Source organism: Schistocerca gregaria, chromosome 1 (assembly GCF_023897955.1).
Source record: "Schistocerca gregaria isolate iqSchGreg1 chromosome 1, iqSchGreg1.2, whole genome shotgun sequence".
In the NCBI taxonomy this organism is placed as follows: Eukaryota; Metazoa; Arthropoda; class Insecta; order Orthoptera; family Acrididae; genus Schistocerca; species Schistocerca gregaria.
The window spans coordinates 354,363,258-354,380,637 of NC_064920.1; the positions used below are offsets into that span (position 1 = coordinate 354,363,258).

A 17,380-nucleotide genomic window follows, 5' to 3' on the forward strand; every position below is an offset into this window, starting at 1 on the left:
GCAGGAAAAATTTTTAACCGTGTGAAAACATTTATAATTTCCGAATGCACGAATATCACTACAGACGCGTCAGAGCGGCTGAACAACTGAAGGAACTACTTGTCTGTACGTGTGAGCGGACGGAAGATCAAGAAAAAGGGAAGGATGGCCAGTTCTTCCGTCTACTTCGAAAACTAAGTTTTCCTGATGCCATTATTAGTAAAAATGGATTTAAAGGACTTCGTGACGTAAGAGCGACTTTTCGTAACAACTCGTTGACCGGAATTCTCCCGCTAACTGATACACTACATGAAAAATGCTGCGAATATTTCATTGTCCTCAGACTCAGGTTCCAATGAGACCGACTGCTCTGCGCTGAATGACTTCTCTGGCTAGAAAATTGTTCACATGCTGAATGATGCCTATTCGCGGGTTATGATAAACTTTGCCACTTTAATACGAGGCAGAGGTTACATTTGAGCTTCACACTAACTTACAAATACGCTATTCCCCGTCTAAGTTATGATTACATGATAAATACTGAAACAATGTTTATAGCAAATTACTCTAGACCTAATTTTAGTTACTGATATAGCTCTTTCGTTTTTACTTCGACGTTAAACTGTTTAGAAGACTGCAGTTTACTGGCCTATCTTTTGCCGGCGAAGTTTTTCTAGCTATTATATTGATCACTCAGATGCGTGCATTGCTGTACTGAAATCTGGTTAGTAAATAGCATTTCGCTCATGTGTAAACCATGCTTGCAAATTTCCTAGTAATTCTTGAATATACGAATATTCGCTCTTCTATATTCTGTAGTTTCGAAGAAAGTTTAGAAAACAGTTTGTGAAACAGTATCAACCTCTGTTTAACATTTAATTTTGTAAAAAAAAGACACCGCACAGTAGTTTGAATCAACCAATCTTATTCCATGTTAAGACATCCATTTCAGTCTTGCTGAAGCTATTAATGCACGCACTGCCTTATCACAAAAATAATAGTATTCAGTTGTGTATGTAATTATTTACTTTAAATGTTGATGGGACTGTTCCGTCTTTCTGCTGTCATTTCCCTATTTTACGTTTACACAGTTTACCAAACAGTCATACCACATCTTCGGTATGTGTTGCGTGCGCCTTCAATATGACTAGCAAATATTTACAATTTTTTAGATTGCTTCTGGTCGGGGCAGCAGATGGAAACTTTTTCCATAGAATTTATCGAACTAATTCCACAACTTGTTTTATGGTTAAGTGTCTAGTCAGTCCGGAAGTTCCATTCCAAGACAACCTTGTGAGGATCTCAGATGGTTAAGTGATTTGTAAGTATTATCTCGTTATTTTATTTTATAAGTTTTAACCGTAGTTTATTATTTTAAAGAAGCGTTGTCTCCTATTGTCTTAATTACTTTTGAATACATTATGGGAGTGCAGTGATCAATGTGCACTGTATTTACTATTAACGAAGTCTTTATCACGATTTATTTAGCAAGGTGACCGGTTTAGACTACTGCTGTGGTCATCTTCAGACCACTGAGTAGGATCCTTTGTTGGAGAATCACTACTCTCCAACAGAAATGGGTTCCTACTCAATGGCCTGAAGATGACCACAGCAATAGTCTAAACCGGTCACCTTGATAAATCGTGATCAAGATTTTTTAATAGTAAATATTGTCTTAATATTTACGTTATTTCAGCTTCTGCCAGATGACTGAACTTTAAGCGTTGCGAAACCGGTTGCATATGTAATAAAATGTTGTGCTGTTTCTTCATTTTACAAAATGGACTTACTGTTGCGGCTGCCCCGCAGTAAGATGTTTTAGACTATCTTTAGTACTCAACATACCTTGCGTGACAAATATCCTTACGTCAAGCCTTAGGTCTTTTTTGTTGCTCAAGTTTTATTCTCTTTCTTCGTCGCTGTAGATGTTGAAGCGCATTACGAGGTCTAAACAGCGGTGACAGAACACTAACCAAGAAGATTCTTGATCATATTGTTTAGCTTTATATGTAAGTATCAATATACATTGGCGACGTTTTCGGATAAGAATTCGCTTCATTATCTTTGACCAGAGAGCGCTAGCGGGTTCTGGTCAATGTCCCTAGCGCTCAGAAGAAAACTGGTGAGACGACTTTTCCCCGATTGCTGTCTGAGCGCGCTGGACACCGCAGCTGGAGAGCTTAACATCTACATCTACATGACTACTCTGCAATTCACATTTAAGTGCTTCGCAGAGGGTTCATTGAACCACAATCATACTATCTCTCTACTATTCCACTCCCGAACAGCGAGCGGGAAAAACGAACACCTAAACCTTTCTATTCGAGCTCTGATTTCTCTTATTTTATTTTGATGATCATTCCTACCTATGTAGGCTGGGCTCAACAAAATATTTTCGCATTCGGAAGAGAAAGTTGGTGACTGAAATTTCGTAAAAAGGTCTCGCCGCGACGAAAAACTATGCTGTAATGACTTCCATCCCAACTCGTGTATCATATGTGCCACACTGTCTCCCTATAACGCGATAATACAAAACGAGCTGCCCTTCTTTGCACCCTCTCTATGTCCTCCGTCAATCCCACCTGGTAAGGATCCCACACCGCGCAGAAATATTGTAACAGAGGACGAACAGAAGGCTCCCTGACTCAACTCATGGCGAAAATGCTGGAAGTATTTTCTTTCAGAATCACCTTTCATAGTATTAGGTGAGTACCGTACTAATAAACCAGTTCAACGCTTAAAATTTGTGTAAAACCGCCGTTGAAAATGGCGCGCAAGTAAATGTACCTACCGCAATACCGTCTGCTGTTACTGCCCTGAGTATATGTTACGTGTCATTTTTTAGAAAGCAGTTTGTGTAAACTGCTTCGGCCGATCCACAAGGCCCTTTTCGAACCGACACCGACATCGTTGCTCACTTGACTGTAGGGTACAAAAATAAATTACGTTTGGCAGCTACTAGGCACCTGCCCAACCACTGACCTATGCAAGATATTTCTCTTGTAGTCTTATCTTCCTATTAACAGACTGCCCACGCTCCAGTTACAGCAGTCACAGTTTCGCAGTATTTCCTTTTTATACCTTCTTTGAAGTACTCGTTATTCCAGTTTCATTCTAAAGAATTGAAACTTTGCTACTCGCGCGGTAACTGTAGGTTGTAATGGGACCCCATTTTTAACCTTTATAGAAGTATCCGATACCAGGATTAATCCCAAATCAGGTGTGGGTGAAAATTCTCGGCTGTTTCACAGAGATTTCGTACGTTTTTTTTACAAAAAAATTAATTTATTACACTATGTGCAGTTACAATTTTTATTCTTTTGAAGATGAAACTACGAAATGTTTGGCATACTTAATTCGTATTAATTGCACACCGACGCTAATTATTACATTTCTGGATTAATTTACAAAATATTTTAGCGAAAATTATTTTGCTTTGTAAACACACTGGAATATTTTGAGTACTGCAGAACGTGAGTTTCAGTGGGCATGCCTATGATGGAATCAGACGTTTTTGATCCTGTCACTGATAATGTAATTTGTGGTGTTATGGAACTGGAAATTGTTAAGACTGATATTGAAAAATGTGTCAAAATTCAAGAATACGGGCAAATTTTCATTCGTTATTTAGTTATCAAGAACCCACTACGTCAAAAATAAAAATTTCAGTCTCAATATATTCGTAGACGCAATAGCTGCGACCAACAGGAGAAAATTAACAGTAAGATCTTTCTGGTATTTTACACCTCTCTAAGCGTTTTAAATTACTGAAAAATCTAGAAAATTTAATGGTGATGTGTGGGAAGGTAAGATGACAAGGTGCACTTGCTGAAGTGTTCCACCTGGCCGAAATTCGGAAAACTGGGTAGTCAGTTACGTGATATTTTCATTCAACGACAGTACGCTGCAACTTAGGTGCTTCGGCCCTATCAGTTTAACAGCTTTTGATACCGGAGTAACTATCACCAGTGGGTGATTTCGCTCGGTACGGAATGTTTTGCGACCGAGCTAGTGATTCTAATTCGCCCCCGCCCGTCGTAATATGCGGTGTTTGCTTAGCCGCGAACCTGCGAGCCGTGAACACCGAACCCTCGACAAGACGGCAGGCGTTGTCTGCGGTATCTGTGACAACCACACGAGCACACAGGACGGAGGAGCCCGTTTCTGTGCCCTTCTCAGGACGTCTTAGTACAGAGCCAGAAGGAGCAACCAGATGTGTTCGTTGTGTTTTTCTGTTGCCCCTCTCGCAGTTACAGTAACTTTTTATCATCTCTCCTATTCAAACACACACAAAGGTAGCGGTTAAATGAATTATTAATCATTGTAAAATTTTACACACCTTTGAAAATAGTCTTGGGAATGTTTTAAATGAGTTTAAGAACAAGAGTTGAGCACCCTTGTCTAAAAGTGAGTCGTACGCGGTATGATGCGACCTGCACGCTCTTGCCGCATGGTCTGCGTTCTAGAAGTAAGGGAGCTGCCATAACATACCAAGAGCGGGAACTCTTCTTTAACCGAGAGAAGACATTTCCAGTTCGCTGAACACAGTACTTGGGCGCATAAGACGATTTCAGAACTATTGCATAGAAGCTGTACCTCAAAGTGGCCAGTAAGGAAGGCAAATGAGGGGCGATTAAGCACAGTTCTCTGTTAAAACTACCATCTAGCTGCTGCAAGAATGTGGGAAGCAGGTAAGTGAATTATTTGTCCGGGGCGTTATCTGAATGGTACAACGGAAGAACGTCATCAATAGTCTAATATTTTAATTTCGATTTTGGTGATGTGAGCGACTTCAATAGTTAAGAACTACCCTGTGGCGAAACCAAAAATACGAGCTGGAGGATTAACACCAGCAAACTACTGAAACTACTGTCTAAAGCGGCACCGGGGGTGGGGGGGGGGGGGAGGGGTGTGTTTCGATGCGGTGCTGTTTTTAGCCATCTAATGTGTAGAGCACTTTCATCGACAGTAACTTTAGAAAGGCTTGTTAAATCCGGAAGTAAATGTGCATAAGAAGGCAGAAAGTTACGTCTACTCTGAAATTTTTCTGTCAACTAAAGCACACATCAAACCTTGGAAAACATTGGCTTGTTTGTGTATCAGTGCTATTGATATCACTCATCAGGCCTTAACCCCATACAAAATTTATGGGACAAACTGGAAGTGTCTTTAAAACTATAACCAACTCTGAAGATCTGAAAATGTGTAGGGAGAATGGAAACTAATTGGGGCTGCGAACACTGCTGACGTCTGGTAAAATGCAGGAGTGCTTTAACGCGACTATAAAGCAATGAGGGACATCGCACGATGTGTTGAGTACCAATATTATTCCCGATTATTCCCGTATTCACCATGGATTGCTTTGGTCGAATATTAAAGAAACTATTGTGTTAAGCCGGGAAATGGTTAAAAATGCTGTCTCGTGTCCCTTAAAAATCGTGTGCTCTAATTTGAATGTATCTTCATTGACGACTATTTCATTTGTTTAGCAAACGTGAGTGAATCAAACCGACCGTTAGATATGGGGGAGACCGAATGCAAACGACCGCCTGCGCGGGCTCACTGCTAATTTAGCCCTGCGTCTTTGATGTATCATCCACGCGATACACATACCGTAATCTCTTCAGTCACTTCTGCCCTTATGGTGTAATTCCGTTCGCTGATTGGAACAAATGCGAAAATGATCACACGCTAGACAAATTTCTGCAATAGTAGCAAACCTCTGGCGCTTATAGTTCGGATACCAAAGGTTAGCACTGACACCAAGATGATGTAGCGTGTAATGCAACCGACACTCATTAGCGACATTCTGGGACTAGGAACTGTACCTATTAAGAAAACAATACGTAATATGCTGGCTGGTTGCGTTAAAGGGACCAAAACACAAGGTCATCAGTCCCTTCATCCTGTATGTATCGTACCAGAAATGATCTGAAAAATACAAATGAAATCCTGGGAAGCTCGATTGTAAACTAGATACACAGACAAAATCAAGTAGGAGGAGAGAGGGGTAATGTAAGATGCTAATGCAACGTATCCTAGAGTAAGATACTGCTCAAACGTGTCCAACGACCGCAATCAAAACTTTTCAGGAACTCGCCTAAGTAGCAAGATGCCGGTTACGATCTAGGGTCCATACGAAGCACAGGGTCTGAACGGGTGGAAGGCGATCGTGATTCTTCAAAAGTAACGACCACGCATTTAGCTTAGGGAAACCACGGAAAAATTTAATCTTTCACAAAGACGAGGAAATTTCTTACCAGTGAGAATCTATAATCCGTGTCCTGTAGGAAGCCGGTCCTATTTTCAGCCGTTCTGCACATACTTCTCCATTAGCTGCTAATAGCCAATGAGATGTATTCCTTTTTCGAGCGACAAGCGGCGAGCTACTTCTAGACGGTGAGAATCTCCTGCACGCTGCGCTGTTGCCGTACTTCGCGACGATACCGTTTCATTCACACAGCGGCCGAATTATTCAGGTATTTACCTATGTAAATAGTGCCTTAACCGCTGCGCTTTTTCGCTCATTAAGTACTTCAGAGACACGCTGCTACCATCTTATTTAATCGGTGAAGCCTTTACGAAAGAAAGATGCTCAACGATTTTAATTGGCAATCATTGGAAAAAAAGACTATTTTAGAGTAACAGTAAATTTAGGGAATATGACCTAGATTGTGGAAAGCTTTGAGTCCATGCGTGGCAAAATGATCGTGAAAAGAGGCTGTCAAGTATGTGGGCAGCCATTCATACACACATGCCAGTTCAATAGGGAAGTTAATAGTTAAGATTAGTATGACAATTTCGCAACTAATGGAAGTTATGTAGGTGCCGATCTCGACTGGAAGCTAGTGGACCCAAATAGGTTACCGATTTGTCTACTTCCCCTCAACCACCAGTTGAAAAATTACGAAATTTGAAAAATGCGTGTAATTTAGGCGCGAACCACTAATACGATTAGTTTTAATCGGGAATATTGTGGCCTTTATAAAGCGCCGTCCGAGGAAAACAAAATAAACAAGATTATCGAACTTGTTTGAACCCCTTTCCGGAACAACTCTTGCCTTTAATCGTTTTGGCAATCGGCGCGGTATGGAAAAATACGTGCAGTAAGGTGCACTCTAGTAACAAATACGATAGTGTTGCTTGATTATAGTGCCATACTTTCACAGAAAACTTTCATCCACAAAATGATTCACTTCGCAACTACGAGGGGGCTGTCGAAAGGTTTGTACCCAGAGAGTTGCCGTAATGTCTCTCGCAAACACCACCTACTTTTATGGTGATTCTTTGTGGGTATCATATCAAATTTAGCGGCTCCAACTACGCTAGTTTTGACGCTAGGATGCATTGTGTAAGGTAGTGTAAGCAAAATGGCGAATATCTAGAAAAATCAAGAACCGTGCTGTGATTTAATATCTTCGTTTGAAGGGAATGACGCCCGAGGAAACTGCCGAGGACATACGGAATACATTCGAGGAACGTGCTCCGTCTTATGCAACCCCGAAAAACAGCGTCCGACTTCAAACGTGGAGGAACGAGTGTGGAAGATGCGTCAAGGAGCGGAAGGCCTGTCACCGTTGCCACTGGTGAAACTGACCAATTCACAACGTTGTAACACATTTGGATTCTCCTATGGGCGTGCTCATGACATTGTTGGGGATATCTTGGGAATGCGAAATGTTTAATCTCGGTGGGTCCCGAAAGACTAATGCAGATCGAGACTGGAGTGTGCAGTGTTGTGAAACCGCCCGCCAATTTGACGCAGATGAAGACTGCGTTCTTGCAAGGTATGTAAATGGACGAATGGTGGATTCACCACTTTGATCCTGAGACAGAACAGTCATCCCCTACCACCAAAGAAAATTTGTGGTACAAAAATCAGCTGGTAAGGTAATGGCATCGATCTTCTGGAATGCAGAAGGGGTAACTATGGTGAATTACTTGCGGAAGGGCGTACCTATCAATCCATAATATTGCACCCTCCTGCACCTTTTGAGAAATAAAGGCGAGGGAAAAATGCGAGCGGAGTTCTTTTGAGTCAGGACAACGCACCGGAGCACACTAAACTGCGTAACTGCAGATCCAAATTGTTACGTCATCCGCCATATTCTCCAGACTTTGCTATATCAGAATACTTCTGACAAACGTAAAAAGATATCTAAGGACGAAGATTTGATGATGCAGTGAACACTTGGTTGGAGTAAGTCTAAGACCTTTTATTTGAATGGTTTGCAGATGTTACCTGAGCGTGCCCGCAAGTTTATTAGTGTACACGGGTACTGTGCATAACAAATTGGTATTATGAAATTTGTCATTTTTGATTTTTGTTGGACTAGAAACTTTTCTACACCCTCACACCTCGTATCTTGCAATCTTTACAAATGTCAGTTGCTCTTTAATAGAGTTCGTTATAAATCTGTGAAAGTTAATCGTAACCAGCTCTTTGCTGAGCTTAATTTGTTACCAACGTAATTTACTCAACAGAGCGAAACTACTTCCTAGCAGCTACACGTGCACTTTCGTAGCCAAGAACGACATCTAAACTGGATAAAAGTCTGGTAAACAATTCCCTGTGTTGCTACGAAGCTCTTTCACCCTCTGAACCATCAGATTAGCACTTTCAGATGTTCATTAAAAATGAATTTTGAAACCAGAAATCTTTCTTTGACTTACTCTCAGACATTAAAAAAATGAGTTGCCCATATTTACCTAGCACACTTCACCTGGTCTGTCCTGAAATATTTAGGGCCATCATATTTTTTTCTCCATGGCAGTGGGTAGGAGTTTCAAAGATTAGTAAATGTAGGTGGTCTGCGGAAGAGTTTATCGGCTATGATGGGATGTCGGGCAGCCTTGGCAGCTCTTGCTATACCACAACCCTTGAATTAATGTTGAAAAACCGATCCACTCCAAAGTTAAACAGCGGGGACGGAATAATTAAGAAAATTTTACATCACATTTTCACACGTTACACGTGGTCACGGTGTATGCCAGACATTCACTGGTATTATTGTCAAGACATTCTTTGCGTTTCTAAACCCCCATCGCCAATTAATACTAGATTTCAGTATAGCTCCCTAAATTAGAATACCCGTATACTTTAGCACATTCAAGGAACTACTCGATTCGTTACTGTCATCAAGAGCCTTTCGTATCTTTACGTTATTTCATCAATGAACAGCGCAGAAAAGAAAATGTGTATGAAGCATTTTCATTGCACACTGACACGAACGGAGTAAGAACACTGGAGAAAAAACACTGTCGTATTGTTAAAGTAAGACATGGAGCCAGCCCTTGAGTCACGCAATTTCCGCAACGCTGCGCACCCTTGCCGGATGTCCGTTGTCTTGTGTTGCCGCCGAGACGTGTCTTACAAACTGTAAGTTGGAGGTCAATCGATAGAACTTCGGAAGCTCTTCCGCTCTGCAGCTGTTTCGTTACTGCCAACAGTAAACTAGTACTACTTTGTATTCGCCTAGTTGACAACTCTTTGGAGACCGTAGCACATCACGTGAGTAGAAGCCATCGGTAGTCACGCGCTTAAGTCTTTAGCACAACCTTTCGTGCTGGCATCCTCTCGTTCTGGGGCAAGGGCAAACTTTACCTTATCTGACCTACAAAAGTTTTTCCCAAATAAGCAGCTAAACGGTGCAATAGGCGACGGCGGCAGGAGCATTCAAAATTTTAGAGATACATGTACTCAAGAGTAAGATTAACAAATGCACGGATTATACTTAAATACTTCTCTCTAAAGAAACTGCAACGCTTCTGTCACAATCTTACAACAATTTAACTTTCGATGTTTGACGTATTAATGCTGTAAGAACTGAGGATGGACCCAGTGTAGTAGCAAGCGACAAATTTTTAAACCTGAACACATTGCATTACTGTCTCATACGGACGTGTACGCTCGGCACAGTACGTTTGAATACAGTTACCTCTACGCTACGAAACGTTGCCAGTTGCATCCACCTCTGCAACAGTGAAAAGGTTCCATGTATCCACAATTTTGTGGCCAGACGTTCAGAAAACTGACGTAACCAAAATTTGAAAGTCCAACAAGCCTACATGCGAAAAGAGCAAATAGCTTAGCAGCAAAACTGAATAGGATGTTGGTATGTATGCAACTTGAACGGTCAACGTCGAGACCTTACGTACCTTAAAATATATATCCAAAGGTGCTTTCTCGAAGAAATATGAAAAATTATTAATACCGTTACTGGTATGCGAATTAAGCTTTAGTAATTAAATACTATGTCAACGTCTACGACTAATTTACTGATAAATGATCTTCCTTGACCAACATTTTATGATAGCGCTCACTAGCATTGACGTCTTATTTCATGTTACTCAATCCACAAAATTTAACAACTTAGTTCGACAATACTGTACTACGAGAAAACCACAATGTAAGGCGGTGTGCATTCCCATACTTCATGAACGCTAAAGTCAAGCTTAGAGGTACAAGACGAAAATAACTTTGAATCACACTAATCAAATCAAATTTCACTAGCACCCGAACTGTAGACGTTATGCAGTAATATTGCCCTTTAAAAATAAATTTGCCTGAATGTTGCATGTGCAGATTCGAGTAACTATATGTAAAGGGCGTTCTCGATAGTACTGGTGTTACTTTGTATAATATCTGCAGTCGTGCTACATGATAGCGCAAACGCTAACCTCAGAGAGCCTCTCCGGTGTAGGCGCCATCGCAGCGGTGTTGGGACGGTGCTGCACGGGACACTGAACAGTGGAGTGGACGCGCCAGCAGCAACAGGTGCTGTGGAAGGCCACGCCCTATCAGCTTCTAGTATCTACCCCTACCTGTACGTCAGACAGGTTGCCCCTACGCAACACTGGTTTAACTCCTCCCGCGAAACCCTCACGAGCTGTGCATTTCGTTTCATGTGGTCACTAGTTGAAGGTCAGTCTCTTCAGGTTCCATGGAAATCAAGTGGAACATACACGGACGGTTTGATCGGTTCAGCTCTGAACCGAAAAGTAACTTCGGAACGATTACACCAGGAGTCGGCTATCACAAGTATCGAAGAACGAACTCCACTTGGTTGCTTAGTTGGGCAAAGCTCTCTTACATCTTCCACTTGTCAGACACTACGCAATTGCGAATACCTGGACTTATCGTTATTCGATGAAACTAAGTGCACATTTTCTAGCAGTTTATGAGCACTAATAAACTATCTGCAGAATCATCCTCAGTCAATGTAGACTGAAGAAAAAAAAATTCTTCCTATTCTTCCCTGTTATTCACGAACTCTTGCGCGCTGATGAGTACTGACGACTTCCTTAGCCAATGGTTAGGTATCTGAAAACTAAAGGCGAGAAGTATACAAGGAAAGTAACTTCCACATTATTGTCGGTATGTATTTAGGTAATTATGCAGAGTGAAGTTTGATGCATGAGTGACATTCAACTTTTTTAACTATTAAAAACTGCGATTTAGAATGTTATTTTATGGCTCATGGAAAGATTCCATACCATTATTCTTTGTGAAACTAACCTCAAAACTATCAGAAAAACGTACTAAAAATTTAGGCATCTTTGTACAGCGCAGTTTCAATCACGTTACTAAACTGAAATGTACAGGCGGTCTATGACTACTACTATTTGGAAAAAAATTGACAGAACAGACACGAGAACTCTTAACATGCAGTAGCACACAGTTATTGCCCTATTGAGAAAACATAAGAACGCGAATTTTGCCTGAACCATGAAGTAAGTCAACCATTTAAAGCACAGCAGCTTATTCAGTAAGTCCTCCAGGCATTCTTAACTTCACACCGATGCGTAGTCAAAACGAGATTGTCTTTCACTATTCTAATATCAACTCTCACTTCGAATTACTTCAAACCTTATTTCGAAGTAAGTTCAGGACGTTGGGCGTGTCCAGGTTACGTGGGACAGTCTCTGCACTTGAGGTTATATAAGTGACCAGTGTCCTAAATTAGCTTTCAATCTGGACCTCACGGTAATTACCGCTTTGAACCCTCTATTCACAAGAATTCTCTTTTGTCTTCGTAGTCACGTATTTTGACGATTCTAGTTTCTTCTGATTTTGAAACGTACACAGCTGCGAGGATGTTCAAGTTGTGACATACAAACACTAAGATGCACCATATTACGTAACCTTCAGCCGCTCGGACATACAAGCTTTACGTGGTCAGTTTACGGGCAAAGTAGCGGTAATAGTGTAAGCAAACTAGTTCCAGTTTTCATTTTATCGGGAGTAAGATGTGTGTTAAAGGGCAATAATCTATTTTGGATCTCGCTGCAGAATTCTGAGCTAGTGAAGCGTCAGTTAAGCGCTGGAGGCTGTAATGTAAGTCTGCAGGAGAATGTAGACTGTTAAAGGATGGTTGCGCTAGGAGAATTACGATTTCCACGAAGCTCTGACGTTAATTCAGACGAGTGCGTCTGCAGAATGTAGAAGATTGAGTGGGTGCGCGTTAGAGAACGCTGCTACGGGTGGCGGGGTAGGTGTAAGCACTTGCTTGTGCTGTTCCATCGGCAAACGCTAGCAGCTACGTACTTGGAGCGGAGAGCGGTGGCCCATAGCGGCTTTGGCCCTAGCGCGGGCTGCGTGGGCGTCTACGGACAGCAGGGTTGCGCCTCGCTGGAGCTGGAAGCGTTGCCGGCCTGCGCTGGAGCCTCCAGCGGTGTGGGCCGCTCCGTGCCGCTTTACGTAACGAGGCGCGACGCACCCACCGCTGCTTACGTAACACGCACCGGCACCGACACCCCCGCCCACGTCCACGTCCACGTCCCAGCACACCCCGCCAGTTGTCCCTTCATTAACCGGATCCGTGACAATACGAACCGATATGCCGAAGCCCAGGTAGGAATCACTTGTTAAAGCATCATTTAAGGCAAAGTGCATTATTGCAGCGGAGCTAAGTTTCGTATCCTTACTAACTCGTTAACCGGTACTACGAATCACGAACTTTCAGAAACTGCATGGCAAAATTTTAAACCTGGTAACCCGGAAGCTAAATGGGTCCGTTCTGAGTGACGGGAGGAAGGTAAGTGGTTACGTAACCACCTTGTTCTCAACACATGGAAGAAAACAACCAGTGTTAATTCAGACTTTTGCCATAGAACACTATAGAAACAGTTTATGGGCAGATACTACTTTTGCAATACGCTACTTCGCCAAAAACCGTCGAAACTTCGTGGGATCTCAAAACTGCCAGACCTTTTCATCAATGTGTTCAGCAAAGGTGCTATAACCTCGACAACGCATTGATCCCATCTCCTATACTTAGAAACAGCTATTGCAGAAACAAGTCGTGGTACTATGACTCGAACCGACAACTTGTTGGAACTGACGAAACCCCACAAATATTTGAAACGTTGAAACGCAGAATATAGAAAGGGTATGGCACGATCTTCGATCTTCCTCGTATCAGCCTTACAGCTAAAGCAGTCCACGAAAATTGTACATACTCAACTTTTAGTAAATATCTTTGCAAGACAAACGCTCAAAACAAGGAACTTCAAGAGTCTTCTCTAACAGCGATGAGTCACAGCTTTGTAGTTGCTTAAGCGCTATTCAGGAAAAATTTCCCTTTCCATTTGTCAACATTTCTTTTTCTGCTATTTGCTAACATTCAGAGACGCTGGATCATCCTTCGCAGTTTATACTTTTAACGCAATGTGACAGTGACAACGGTCATTGCACATACAAATATTCAGATATGCTGATTTTTCAATGGCGCAAATCCCTTAGCTTGTGACATTAATAAGCGTTTGAAACTTCCACACCATAATCTTTTTACAGGAGTCTTCACTACAGGAAGCTATTCTCTTCTATGAGCTGTACAGTATCTTTCAGACTATTTTGCTACTGGTCCTATTTTACGAGTTTTGTATGCATCACCTGCTCAATAGAGTCTGGAAAGTGATGTCTTGAAATGAATATAGAGACTTGTTCGATGCTATTCTGCACTGTATTACGTCTAGAATCCTTAGTTGATACGAACTCCGATATCACGCCTATTGTGTCTTAAGATAGCTATCTTTATTGCCTTACTTTTAGGACACGGGGTGGCTACATGTTTGTGCGCAATATTTCTAAACTTGCCTAATTTGTTCCATCAGGTGGTGAAAACAGACGTACGTTAGTTGAAAGTTTACGTAAGTCATCGCGCAACCTCAAACATTTTGAAACATCTATTGCGAAGTTTTTCTGGCTATATCTAGATTACGTAATACGAACCCTTCCGTCGCTACTGAAAGTGTATGATTGCAAGTGTTTATACAATACTCGCAATTTTATAAGAGTTATATGGTTGCCTTCCCATCTGATTCACAGTTGGTCTACACTGTATGCACATGTGAGATTAACGTAATATGTAATATCATTTAACCCTGATTCTCTGAAGAATTTAACTGCCATGTACAAAAACCATCAGATGTGTTACAAATTCCTTAATGTGTTGAATGTTTCACAATCGCGTAACCGACTAAGTTTACAAAAGGTCTGATTTTTACAGTTAGAAATCGCTAATAGGTGTAATTCACTCGAGCTGTGCTGTCCGAAGAGTTTGTAGCAAACTTTTCGGTGTTACACCTTCAACGTAAGATTAAAGCTCTGAGTAGATGTGACAACGGTGAATTACGAAAAACATTCAGTTCTAGTGGCCTCTGGAAGCCATTATATAAGCAAGCTACAACTTGGATCGTGAAGCATGAGCCGGGTTAGTCTCAGTAATGTAGACCGTTTCTCAATATACCTTGTTCATTTGGTTACTTTTAACCAAGTATTCTTTACATGTTGGGCCTACGACTGATTCGTAACGAAATTAGGAATGACAAGTAGTTACAAAGCAGGGTTCACATCTCAGTGACTTAATATGGAGAAAATGGAAACGATTTTTGTACGCATTGTTACGACGAAGATTTTTGGGAGTGGAGAGGGCATGGGGAACAGGGTGGGGGTGCTATGACACTAACGAGAAACCGGCTCCTATTCAGGTAGGACTAGAGATTTGATGCGGATGAAGACTACATTCTTGCAAGTTGTGTCAATGGGCAAAAGGTGGATTCACCACGTTAATCCTGAAATAGTCGACGAAAATATTCTTCATCCCCTAGCCCAAAGAAACTTCCTTGTGCAGAAATCAGCTCGTAAGCTGCGGAAACGGGCTCATCCGTAATACATGTATGACGCAGAGAAGGCAGAATGGTTTATCGACAGTTCTTAGAGGGTAGTGGGGTTCGAATCTTACCGCGGGCGAGGGCGGCTGCTGCGAAGCGGCGGCTGCTGCGGCCCCCAGGCTCTCAGTGAGCTTAGAACGCGCCTCGGCTATGGCGTCGCCGATGCTGGTGGCGTCCAGCAGACTCCCTCGCTCGTCCTCTGCCTGTGCGAACTCTTCGTCGCCCGTGCCGTTGTGGAGCGCTCCGTCCGCCCTCTCTGCGTCCAGGAAGGTGTCCGAGGCGTCGCTCTCCCGCTGCTGCCGCTCCTTGTCGGCTGCCGTGGCCAGCTCCGCCTTGAGCGACGGCAGCGGCGAGTCGGGCAGAGCGTCCGGACCGTCGGCCGCCCCCGGCGAAAACGCCGACGCCGCAGCCGCGCCGGACTGCCGCTTGCGGTTCCTCCTCTGCGACATGTCCCCCGCAGAATCCTCCGCCTCAGAGTCGCTAGCCGGCGGTTGCGCCTCCTGCTCTGTCTGGTGCTCCAGCTGTACCACAGCGGTGTCGACCTGCTCTGAGCCCTCTGCAGACGAGTCCTGCGGCTGCGGCGGTTGCGGTTTCTCTGCGGCTTCGAGCGGCGTTTCCTGTTCGGGCTGTGGCGGCTCTGAAGGTTCTCGTTGCTCTGTCTGCTCGATCGCCTCTTCACCGGAGCTCTGGACCGGCGGTGCAGTAACTGCGCTCTCGGTTGCCGGCGTCGCCCGCCCGCTCTCAGTCTCCTCCGGCTGCACTGCTTCGCTCTCCACTTCGCCGAACTGGTCCAGCTCCTCCTCGTGTTCGCTTTCGAGCGGCTCTGGCTGGCGCGCAGCTACGTCGCGCACGGTCGCCGACACACTGGCTACTAGCGGCGGAGCGCGCAGGTCCGCGACGTCGGCCGCTTTCGGCTCCGCTTCGGCTGCACCGCCGTCCTTCGCGGCGGGCTCACTCTGCTGCTGCGGCGGCGGCGCCGGAGGATCGGCCGCGGGCTCCGGCGTCAGGTTCCAGACGATCTCCTGCACGAGCTCCGCAGCTGTAGCGGCGGCTTCGGGCGCAGTGGGCAGCGGGTCGGCAGCGGCGCGCGGTTCCGTAACGGGTCCCTCGCCGGCAGCCGTCGCCTCACCCGATTGGTCAGCGTCGGGCGGCAGCGGCGGTTCCGGTTGGCGGACGGGCGGAGTGGGCGGCGTCCCGGGGCTGCTCAGGTCCTCTCCGTCCGCCGCCTGCCGGCTGCTCGACGCCGACGACGCGCTCGGCGAAGCCTCCGGCGTCGGCGTCTTCGAGTTCTTGCCGCCGTCGGCACCCTTGTACCTGCCGATGCTCAGCTTGCGCACCAGCGTCGACGCCTTGCTCGTGCGCGCCGTCTTGGCCGGCGACGCCGTCGCCTCCGCCCCGTCGGCCGCCGGACTCTCCTCCGCGCTGCCCTCCCTCTTGCTCGCCTTGCTCTTGCTCTTCTCCAGCTTCTTCATTTTCTTCCTGTCCTTCTCCTTGGCTTTGACGGCGGCCGCTTCCGGGTCGGCGGGCTTCCCCCGGCCCCCGACGCGCTGCCCCACCTCCTTCAGGCTCGTCCTGAACGCGCCGAACTTGCTTTTGGACTTGGGCGCCGCCGAAGACTCGGACGTGCCCTCGCTGTCGGGCGAGGACGGCCTGTTCGTGCCCCTCGGCGGCTTACTGCTGCGACTCTCCATGTGTAGACGCTTCCTGATGCGCGGCGGTACGAATCCGGCTAGTATCTGCCTGAGCGTCCGCATCAACAGCGGTTCGGTGCGGACGGGTGCGCCTGTGAGACGCGACACGGTATTGTTTGTTGTCGGAGAGAGTGTCTGTGTGTCCGGCGTGCGACTGAGGCGGCGGGCCGCGGCTCTGCGGGCCCTGCCGGGGGAGGGGGTAGGGGGAGCAGTCGCGCACGCCCAGTGCTGCTGCACACACGCGCCACCTGCTGACGTAACCTCGCGCCGCCGTGTAAACAAGCGGACTAGTTTCCCAAAGCAGTTCAGCACTGTCCTCGCACACGGCCAACAGGTCTCCCCGAGCACCCCCTCCACACCACCTTACATTAAGTATTCTCGGTTAGCAGACAAGCTGTGTGTTCCGGAAACAGAAGTGAGCGGAAGATCTCGCAGGTGGGAGAGCACTTTCAGGTTGTGCAATTAGAGTCGAGTGCGAATTATATAAAACGCTTCAGCGTTGCCAAGCGGTAGCGGCAGGAATGTGCGCCGTGACC

General features: G+C 44.9%; 1 protein-coding gene across 1 annotated transcript in view; it reads right to left on the reverse strand.

Annotated features, from left to right (window-relative positions):
- LOC126345545 (ras-related protein Rab-44-like) overlaps positions 1–17,132 on the reverse strand; it is a 63,415-nt gene extending 46,283 nt beyond the window's left edge. Inside the window, exon 1 of the mRNA XM_050002110.1 lies at positions 15,225–17,132. Coding sequence (XP_049858067.1) covers positions 15,225–16,907 — 1,683 coding nt within the window. The 5' untranslated portion in view covers positions 16,908–17,132. The remainder of the gene's footprint in view (positions 1–15,224) is intronic.
- Positions 17,133–17,380: the final 248 nt, after the last annotated feature.